This window comes from Clinocottus analis, unplaced genomic scaffold, assembly GCF_023055335.1.
Source record: "Clinocottus analis isolate CAN_PGR_092001 unplaced genomic scaffold, fCliAna1.0.p SCAF_20, whole genome shotgun sequence".
Taxonomy (NCBI): domain Eukaryota; kingdom Metazoa; phylum Chordata; class Actinopteri; order Perciformes; family Cottidae; genus Clinocottus; species Clinocottus analis.
In genome coordinates, this window is record NW_027175932.1 from 13,483,207 (window position 1) to 13,494,403 (window position 11,197).

The 11,197-nt window shown below is 44.6% G+C and overlaps 1 protein-coding gene across 1 annotated transcript in view; it reads right to left on the bottom strand.

Annotated features, from left to right (window-relative positions):
• Window positions 1-9,128: 9,128 nt before the first annotated feature.
• LOC137791625 (cAMP-regulated D2 protein) overlaps window positions 9,129-11,197 on the bottom strand; it is a 13,790-nt gene continuing 11,721 nt past the window's right edge. Inside the window, exon 8 of the mRNA XM_068586712.1 lies at window positions 9,129-10,722. Within this exon, the coding sequence (XP_068442813.1) occupies window positions 10,270-10,722 (453 nt within the window). The 3' untranslated portion in view covers window positions 9,129-10,269. The remainder of the gene's footprint in view (window positions 10,723-11,197) is intronic.

The following is an 11,197-nucleotide window of genomic DNA, read 5'->3' on the forward strand; positions in this document are numbered from 1 at the left end:
ACACAGTATCTTGGTGTATTTCAGTCATATCTTCATACATGATCTTTTCTTTAATTTGAAATCGATGCATGAGGAGGCTGGGAATGTGGTGGCTATTATGTGTATGCATGTAAGATATGTGCAGTTGTTGAAAGGGTGTGTCATATGGATGCTAATGGTCACAGATAAGCCGGGGACAAAGACTGATAGATTGAATTTCGATTGCTTTGGTTTGAGTTGCAAAGTGTTTGAGATATTGGTCATAGAGTCTAAAAATAGGAAATAGGAGCCGTAGTTCCAACATGAAACTGCTCACAACGAGGTCTGTGGATTATCTTCATTAACCAGGTCATGATTTCTGGGAAGAGACTTTGCATTTCTTTGGCCGAGTTCCATCAAGTTCCAGTTTAATGGAGAGATTTTGAGGTGAACTGTCTCTAAGGCCTCTGTATGCAAAACAAGGTTTTTATTAAATCGTCTTACAGCATTTGAAACTCTTTTCCTACACATCAGAATAACACGACTACAAATCCTGCAATCTAACAAGCACGCCGACTTTACTTAGTTGGCGAGGTGTGCAGAGGTGTGAACGTCGCCCTTTAAGCCCTAATCCTAATCCTATGTATTGTTTGAGTTGTGTTTAGAGGTTGTACATCGGGATTACATATTATTGTAGACCTGATTTTATATTTCATTTGATACCTAACATGTTATTTTCTTTTGGTGGGATTCATCCCATGTTTTGTTCTTGATTTGTACCTTGTGACTTGATATAGTAGGGACCTTAAGGCTCTCCAGCAGTTTAAACTTCTCTATCGATTAGTTCACTTTGTAATGTATGGATCTGAAAGTGTTCACATAATTTTTGATTGTCCGTCTGCTCTTGCCCCAAGTAGAAAATAACGCTCGTGTGCACATGCACGGACACATCGCTCCAGACAATTTCAAGCCAGACGGTACCAAGGACTGCAGCTGAAGCGCCAAATTCATCGAGGCTAATTTACCAGCCTGCCATGGATCAGCGGCCAAATGTTATCACAGACATTAGCCGGCAGTAGCTGAGCATTTTTAAACAATTACATCCAGAATAGGTAGAAACACTTTTGCGTTGCTTTCAAGCCTTATGAACCCTTCCAGACCCACTTTGTGAGGGGGAGGGGTGAAGACATCGTTCTTTTTCATTTAAGACATGTCTGGTCCCTATCGGTGTGTGAATTCATCAGTGATCCATGTCCCAGCTGTAATGAGACCACGTTAATGTCGCCGTTGTAGTCTGACTGCAGCTCACTTGATGATTCACTCCTCTGCCCTGAGAGGAAGGCCCAGAGTGGCACGCGGCATGATAAGCTAATGCCTGTTGACAGATGAGTGCATTTGCAGGTCATTTTCATTCAACCTCAAGGAGCAGGCTGCGCCTGTCAGAACCATGTATTAAAATTCTGTGCCGCTCTGACAGCTTACCGACACGATTATTCCATATAAAGTGGAAATGGCCTCATAAACTCACTTTATTTCAGGGCCCATAAACCCCTCTTGCCAGCGGGACTTTGTCTGATGTGCAGCACAGTTAACTTAAGGAGCATCCGGATGCACCTTGAACTGTCTCGGTCATCAGCACAGCAGCCCCGGGCTCACGGACGGGCCGATAAATTTACCCAACGCAGCCGGACCTGTCGGCCGCATCGATCCCCGTGTCCATTACCCGGAGGCTTCGGCTGTGTTCTGTTAGCTCCTGTGCTGTCGCCTAATTGGCTGCTAAAGAGGGCTGATGAAACAGTGCTAATCTCCGGGCCAGGTTAAAGGCCTTGGCCCTTGTCCTCATACCTCTCACTTTCTCTTCGGTCTTGTTCTTGGTCAGTTTCCTGCAATGCATTCAAGCAATTTCCATTGGACTTTTCAGCCGACTCTCAAAGCTACAAGTGAGGTAGTTAGCAGGTTTATGAGCATGAAGGAGTGCACGTTCATCGTTAAAAGTTGTAGGATCAGATCAGGTGTTTATTTTATCTTATGCGGTCTTTAATTATCCGTCTTCAGCTATTCATATACCACTAAGTGCTGCCTCAAAGAAGGTCTTGTTTGCAGATCGTCAACTACTGAAAGCCCAAGGTCGGGGACGAAAGTTTGCCTCCTAAAAGTTTCTTCCATTAACTATTTGTGTGGCTGACACAACTTAACTTAGGTAACAAACATACTCATTTGAATCCAAACCACAGTTTTTTCAAAAATCTAACCAAGTAGTTTTATTTTTAATTCCAACGTTAGGCACATGTTTAAAACTAAGTCCATCGTGGATTGTCATAGTTTGCCACGGAGGCGTAAAAAGTGACGTCAAGGGATTCCCACCAGTCGTCACCTCTCCGTACGTGACGACTCTGGACTGGTGAAACTGGTTGGACTGTAAAAGCGTTAGGTTTGGGGGCATGTTTTACTTGATATAGCCTCTTACATTCATAATGGGTCCACGTCATTTGCTCAGCCGATCCAAGTACATTTTCTTGTTTTTTGGTCACATCTCTTTTTTTTAAATTGAGTGTTTGCAAATATAGAGTTGGAAAAGAAAGTGCCAGAAATGTTTATTTCACATCTCACAGCCCATTGTTTGGGTTTTCAGGCTTACAATTTTTGTGTTTTTTTCTCCATCACCGCTGTCATCCATTTTGTTTCCGGCAGCATGTTGCAGAAAAAAGTTTAGATAAACCCAACATGGACAGTTTTTTTTTACCAGATTGTTTATTTATGTTGTAAAGTTGTGCATTTTAACACAGGTGTTGAACCAATGCAAAAATGTTGAGTACATAAGTAAGTGGTGCAAAAATGGTGAAACCAGCGCTTTATTATGAGTGATTGATCCACTAAATGATCCTCCTGTCGCTCCCCTGAGGAAGCGGTTTCAAATAACTGTTCACGGCGTAATGGCTAAATGTCAAACTAAAAGGTTTCCTTCATACTGGTCTAGATACACCAGGGTACAGAGAGCGCAGTGCTGGCTGAGTCAGATGCCACAGGCAGTACTCAGGTCCTAGTAATCATAATTTAAATATTTCTCACTCTCTTTTTTGTCCAAACACATCTTCTCCAGTCGGACCACTTAGGGTCAAAGCTGCTGTAACGTTGCAGCACACGAGGGAACTTCCTGGCGCCATCACGAGCTCTTTGTTGATGCTCAGTACAGTAAAGATATTCTCTCAAGTACTATTGTTGCATTAAGATGGAGTGGACTGGAGTCTGAATGCTCCGCTATCTCTTCCCACCCACCTTCACACTCTTCCCAATGTAAACCCTTTGCTCAGATTTACTACCCTTTTTGTGATTTATGAGCAAATTGTGCTGTAGTCTACCTTCTGAATTCACACTGATAGCTCTTGGGACCAATTCAATTCAGGTTTGGGAGAGAGAGAGAAAAGCCCTGGCTGCTGCTTTCCCATTACATGGTAAATCTCCAGAGAATGAGACAGAGGCGTGCGAGTCAGCAGAAACACAGATCTTCTGGAAGCAGCAATTTATATGCACATAGTTTCTGTATCATACTGTAATAAAAAAAAAGCTGATTATGGGACTTTTTCACTTTTAATTGCTACTTGAACGGGCCTATGTGCTTGACTGAGCTACTGTACATGTGCCGGTGTATTTCCACCCATGCGAAGGGGCATGACTTTGGTATTATACATGGAGGGTCTGGGTTTCCCTGTGGAGCGAGAACGCAATGGGGAACATGCCGCTAAAAGGCATTTGCCAAAAATGGATTCCTCTCTGGATGCAGAGATAACATCTTACTTGTAAAACACAAAATACATCTTTGGGGATAATCCGATTCTGTCCGTTCCTCTCCTGGCCCGCTACGTCACTGATTAGCGGTGCTAATGACAAAACCAGCCGGTCCCACGATGTATCTCTGCAGTAATCCAAAGCGTTAGTTGCTCTCTGTCATCGTGCTGAATGTTAAAGGGTAACTGTGGTATTTTTCAGCACTATTTTCCCATGTGTTTGTGTCCTAGTGATGGGGACAACAATTTTTTTAATTGGTTTAGTAATGAGAGAGAACGCTGCAGACGGCCGCCGCTAAACGGGTGGAAACGTAGAACGCAGTCCTTCCGGTAAACTCCTCACAGTCCACGTCCACTGAAAGTGTTTGTGTTTGCCGCTGACGGGCTCAGATTGTTATTAGTGTGTGTGTCTGACTACATTATGGAAAGACGCCGACAGAGAAACTAAACCTTTTTCTTTAGCTTTGGCTTTGTGTCTGTTATCGAGTCACGCGACTCGATAACAGACAAGACAATGATGGTGGAAACGTGAGCGAGAGCTGGAGAAAGAAATGCAGATGTTGTCAACTTGAGTATCTTAGTTTGAACTAAAAAATCTTTCAGTCGTGCCTGAATGTTTTGCTGATTTTGATAATGTAGATGAGAACTAACCCCTTAAGATTTAAAGAGAGGGCCCCATAATGCGGAAGATCGCCAGAAGATCCAGTAATTCTGTCTGAAATGAAAACTCAGTGGAACATTTTTCATAGGATTCAAGGAGGCCCCGCCTCCACAGTGCTGTTTGTATCCAGTTCTCTTTATATACCTCCATGGATGCAACCTGTCCGATGCTGTAGTCGCCGTTGTTTATTAAATGGAAGCGCTCGGGTCATGCGATCAGTTCACAGCGTCTAAGTGTATCAGTTACTTGGCTTGTTGCCTTCTGCAAAATGTTTGCTGAGTCAGCACTACCACAGTATGAAAAATGATCCTGCACAACAAAAGAGCAGGCAGCGTCGTGCTGGTGCTCTCAGAGCACAACAAATGGCGTGTCTTTAAGCCGGAGTCCGTCCTCAATGGTATTCGCCTGCAGCGCGAAAATGTAATATAACAGAGAAGCCCACTTTGGACACATTCAAAGCAAAAGTGTAACTGAAGACATAATGCGATATTCCCGCCAAAGGCCTTTCGCCTCTGTTTTTATGCCTGGAAATAAACAATCCTAATCTCATCTGGCCTCTCATATGGGCCTTGAGCCTTCTCCGTGTTGAGACAAATCTCAGCATATGTGCTCGTGTTGCTTCTCAGTCGAGTCTCCAAGAGCGAAGCCGGGGAGGAAAACAGAGACAGAGCTTCACTGTTGAAGCAAAAACTGCTTCATTTGTCTTCAGGCTCTCGTCTGCAGAGTTTCATGGGTTTAGACAACGTTTCAAAGACATCATGAATTCAGACATTTTACCTTTTTTTGTGTCAGGTATCGTATCAACGTATCGTATCAACTTTCTTGAAGCAAGTTCAACTTTCTTGAAGCAAGTTAGACGAGAATATCATAGCACTCATATCTGTATGTTGAATACAAGACAAAAAAAACTGTCAAATTTCATTTTCTTATCATTTTTCATTCTCAAACATGACATTTTAATACTAAAGTTACAGCCTGTTGTTATTTTATACTCTGACTGCGTATATAGACTTAGAAACTCTGAAACCAAAATGTATCTTCCTGCAGGATTTCCATCTTCTGTTCGAAATGCTAAGACACATAACGGCCGGTAAATTACCAAACGTCTATAAAAAAGATAGCCGTTTGGAACCCGGCCCAGATCCTCTCCCACTGGACTCGTTGATGAAAAGCGCCTCCAGGGACACTTCTGCTGCTTTTCAACACCGACGAGCTGTCGAAACCAAGATAGCCTTCTTTCTGCCTGTAGTTACACATCACACACAGATGTGAATACATTTTCTCGGCATGAAGAAGAATCCACGTTTTTCTTCTGGAAGGCCAAACTGCTTCCTCTCAGGTTGAATGGTGACCACTTCGAGGAGCCGGCGTGTGCCGTTGTCATCCACTCAGCCCCCCTGCAGTACTCTTGCTGGCCTGAGCAGCATGCTGGCCACAGAGAGCCGTCATCTGACTTTTAATTGCAGCCGCAGTGGCTATAATTGGATCCTATTGGAATGCGCCCATGCAAAGCCGGCAGCCGCGATGTCGAGCCCCGAGACGACCGCGCATCAATTCCACAACCTTTCCTAAACTATCCAGGCAGCAGAGAGGATTGTGTCTGTCTTTTCTCTCACCCTCACTCCGTCTCCCTCCTATCAGTTGTCACTAGAGATGAGCAGCAGCACCTGAGGGGGCTCGGGGGGGGGAGACGCCCCGCGAGAGTCCAGTGGCCGGGCGCCGTGCTGGGATGAACCGCAATTGATTAACTGTGCGTGCGTCCAGCGCGGCTCAGCCTCCACGCCGGATGACAGGAAAGTGAATGTCTGCCCAGATAATGAGGTGGCCTGGCCACGCCCTGCAGGCTCTACCAATCAATGCGCGTGTGTGTGTGTAAACAGCCGATAACCTGCAGGCCTCGCGTGACTGTGTGTGCATGCACGCGTGTACGTGGTACATTTAAATCTAATGCGAAGAAACCGGACAACTTTCTCTTTGTGGCCTCTTCAGATGGTTTTGGAAAGAGAGGCTGGAGAACGCCGGCTTCTGACTGGACGCCTGCCAGTTGAGCTCCCAGATCAACTGGAATGAGCAGCAGCAACTATTGCAGCAACTGTTGAAGCAATTTCCATGAACATTACTGCCCTCTCGGCTCCCAGATGATAAATCACAAGTCCAACCTTTTTTTCATTAAAACTCTTTTTTATATGTGCATTCGGTGGAAAAAAATCTCCCAGTCCGGAAATGATGTTTCTTTGTAATAAAAACAAGAACAAATTATCACTGAACACAAAGTCCAGCTGAGGATGGCATGTGATTAGTTTTGCATTTGGCCAAATACAAACGTTAACAAAACACGGAAAGAGACCATGACAGTTATAACAATTCATCCTCAGGGGACATGAATGGAGGGCGACCAGATTTGAGTTTGTGAAAAAGACGACGCTTTGTCGCGCACGGGGATAAAAGGGGGGGCGCTGTAAACATTGCAACGATAGGCCGTAAGGTGAACCCCGTTATCGTTTCATCCCGCTCATAAAAAAGAACGGGTCGTGCGAAGCTGCCAAAAAAAAGTTTGTCGCTGAAATTCCAGTTGATTATTGTTTATTGATTATTGTTTTATGCTGAACTAGTTTCTTCAGAGCGTAACAGGATGTTTGTCGCGAGTGGAGATGACGAGGTGCTCAGTGTTGCCAGATTGGTGATGGCGTTGTATCGTACCAAAGGCTCAACATGGTTGTGTTTGGAGGGTAATTATCCTGCATCTGGCAACCCTGAGATCGGTCGACCGATGACAGTTCTCTCTACAGTCAGAGGTCACGCAAGAAGATGAACGTGAGATACCGTTTCAAAACTTGTAAGAGCGTAAAAACTAGTTTGTGAAAGACCCGGAGAAACATGTGGCCAGACATTTCTGGGATCCCTGCCAGACGTATTTTTTAGGTCTTGAAAAGAGGACGTGTGGGAAAAAGAGGACGTCTGGTCACCCTATGAATGTCTTATTGAAATACATATCATGCAACACTCTCATGGCGCAGCAGTAGGATTCATCCATTGGAGAACATCACGGTCAAATAGTTGCTCAGACAGTTCAGTCAGTAAGTGGTAGACGTTAGCTTAGCATCCACACATGTCGCTACATCGACTGTCTGCTTCGCTCCCAGACGGTTCGACACAACTCTGTCTGTTCACGAGAGCTTTTATGTTTGCGTTCAAAATCTTCTCCCACGGGAAATGATGTGGTTTCTTTTGAACGGATAAAACACAAACGGGGCACTTGGCATGAACAGCGCCGCTCTTACCAAAACTCCAACTTCATCACCGGAAAATCCAGAGGAAACAGAGCAGCTCCATCTCTGAGACGAAGAGATCTCCAAAAGCTGACGGTCTCCAGAGGAAAGCTGAAATAGATCTCCAGCATGTCTGTTTGTCATGATGAGGAACGCTGCAGGACTCGAGAGCGGTGCAGTTTTGTAGCTGCGTTTCTCCCGCATTAAAAGGTCTCTCTATCCTTTATCCTTGGACGACTCTCAATGGAACACACTTGTGAAGCTGGAGTACTCCAGAGGGGCCGCCGAGAACCAACAACACAAATAATCATTTCCCTCCTCCTTATGAAATAGAACTATAACCAGTTTATTTATCTAACGCCATGGAAATAACTCAAAGGCTAAATGCGCTGCTTTAATCACAAGGGCTGCAGTTTGTTAAGATATTACATTTTGATCATGAAGGAACATTTTCCTCTCCTTTTCTGGGGTTAATACCTATCGGGGGAGAATATTTCAATGTTACATTAATACCGGGAGGTACCAGTATGAATAGGCCTTTTATGACTGTCGTGTTTTGTTCCATTTAACCCTGGACCTTTTAATACAGTTTCCGCCAAAGGACACATTAAATGGGATACTTAATATCTATATGATGAAAGCTGCCAGGAGGGATTTCAGATCGGAGCCGGCGATATTAAACCAACTGACGAATCATTACAAAGGGTTGCTTTCCTAAATGATGAGGGGTTGCTGCATCTTGAGGGAGGAGAGAGAGAGGCCGACAGAGAAGAGACAGGCTGCTGTCCTCCATTTCACTAAATGACTTGTCAGTCACTTGGACGTGCATTATGACTCTCGGATGCAGTGGTTCACGTCTGAAGGTCAGGAGACAATCGTTGTTTCATGTGTGTATCTTCATTGTGTTTAGTTGCTTCACAGCGGTCGAGACAACACCGACACATTACACCTCAACAAAGTTGACGAGGGAAACATGTAAGCAAACCATTGCTTCATACGGAGCAATATTCATATGTAGTGTGTCTGGACGCCTGGTGATCCAATATTTACTCTGTTTGGTCTCCACCAACTCCTGAGGGAGCGTGTCCGGCTCTGTAGACAGTAAAAGCTCCAGTGTTCAGCAGTTACTAGCTAACGCTGTCGTCTGGTGGATTTATATATGTTTATTGAATTAGCTGAAAGCTGCTAAAACAATCTTTAGGACTGAGGGGACTGCAGAGTAAGAGGATAATTCATTCTACATACAGTAATTTTGTTCATTCTTGAGACAAAATAATGATTCATGCAGCTTTGGGGATTTATTTGGTTTGAGAAACATTAACCAAAATAACTACCAGACTAACTATACTACATGAGCAGGAGGTCAGAGTGGGGCAGTGAATAGGGCAAGCACACACATGTGTTGTCCTTGAAGATGAATAATTGGACCCAGTGAATCTTTTCAATTCAGTTTATTTCATACAGCCCAAAATCACAAATACAAACTTTGTCTCGGAGGGCTACACTCCTACATTCCTCTAAAAGTGGCACCACAGGAGAAAAGTGTTTTAATCACCGTCTCCTCCTGTAGCTTCAGACACAAGTCAACCACACGAGTACATTTCATGTAGGACATGAGCTCTGGGAAGTCAAATTACAAATAAAACCAGAAGAGAACTTTCTTCTATCAATTGAAGCGTTTAGTTTTTTAGCGGATGATTAGGAGACCGGCTGCCACACACAGGGTTATGCGTAAATGAAGTCTTTAAATGACAAACATGCACCACAGTACATCATTTACACAACAAGTGCTGTTGGAAACAGGAAACTCTTTCTCAGAGCTTTCAGCTACACTTCTTTTGTTGAACTTATTTTGATGAATTGTTCCAAAGGATGGCTCAAGTCCCCCACCACCTTTTTGAGCTCCTTGTCTCTCAACTTATCGACTCGTAGCGTTCCTCTTTGAGGCTCTGAGAGTGTCTCCTCTCTAAAGTTGTGTTCAGGTTGGATGAGGTGCAACCTTTTGATTATGGCTGGCACTGAGATATTGATCTCAACACTGAAACTTCTGTTTTCCATCTGTACTTTTCCTGTGGACATCTCAATGTGGCAATGTTTCTGCACTTAGAGTGTGATTAGAGAACATTTCCTGCTTGGGCTGAAATAGTTCTTAAATTGTGAAAACTCATCTTCCCCAAATTGTACCCTATTATAGAGGAAGCTTGTTCTTCTGCATCCTTTCTCATGTTAAATGGAAATGACGGACGCTTCAGCCAGAGACGCAAGACCTACCGGTAAGTAATAAGTAAGTAAAGTTTATTTTTATCACGCTTTCCACAGACAAAGGTCACAAAGTGTTGGTGACCAATAGAAGAGGACAGAAAACTCAAACTGATGTGGACTTTTAGCTCTGCTGAAAAGAGGAAACAAAAATCACATATTCTGTCTAAAAGCTGGCGATTCATTGAAATAATTGCCAAAGTAATACATTTTTGGGATTAGACGCCTTAACTTCATGCTGCGAGGTTTAGCCACAGAGCTGACAATGTGGGGAACAAAGAGAAACGCCTGCATTGATGCTACTTCAACACACAGTCTCCCAACATGTCCCCTCCCACTAGTAGATGCCCAGATGGTCCCAGAAGTCACAGACATGGTCCCTGGTCCCCACTTGGGCATGTGACCGCACCGTCAGGTTCATGACCAGCCAGCTGCTGGTGTCGGAATAGCGCGGCCAAGCGGGCAGACGCTGCTGGCGGCAGAAAGTCGTCTGTCGGGCCCTGGAGGACGGGTCACCGGTGTGCGCGAAGGCGCCCCAGTAGCACAGCATCCGATTGGACAGCAGCTTCTCCGCTGCCGACATGGTGAAGTTGGCCACCGGAGCGGAGCCGAAGAGGAAGGGCAGCTCGGCGCCGTGGCAGGCGTGCCGGTAGCAGAAAGTCTGATTCGACCACACGCGTGGGTCGGACGCCACGTGGTCGAACGCGTACATCCAGAGCTTGCTGCCCGCCGCTGTGCCGGCGCGCGCCGACCTCCTGGACGGGCAGAGGAAGACGTAGTCGGTCACAATCTGAGGAAAGGGATGAAAGAGAGAGAGATGGTCAGAGTTCTTACATGTTTTAACTGAATTGGATGATCTTCACGCTACTGGACGCTGCTGTAAAATTGTGAGGATTGGGATCTTCTGACTTTTGTCATGTTCCTCACAGGATGAACCCCAATGACTTTAAGGATCCTCTGACTTTTCAGAGGGTTGAGGTGTTGTATTCATTAATAACATATAATGACAGCTGCTGGATGCTGCAATAATATTTTATAGACATTCATGTTCCTCAGAGGATGAACCCTCGTGACTTTGTGGATCCTCTGAGCTTTCCTCTGGTGCCAGGATAGGGTTATGATTTGTTCTATTTTTTTATTAAATATAATGACAGCTATTGGATGCTGCAATACAATAGTGCCACCACAGGGTTGAGATGTTTTTATTTAGCTTTTGCATGGCACCATTCATGTTCCTCAGAGGATGAATCCCAAAGACTTTGAGG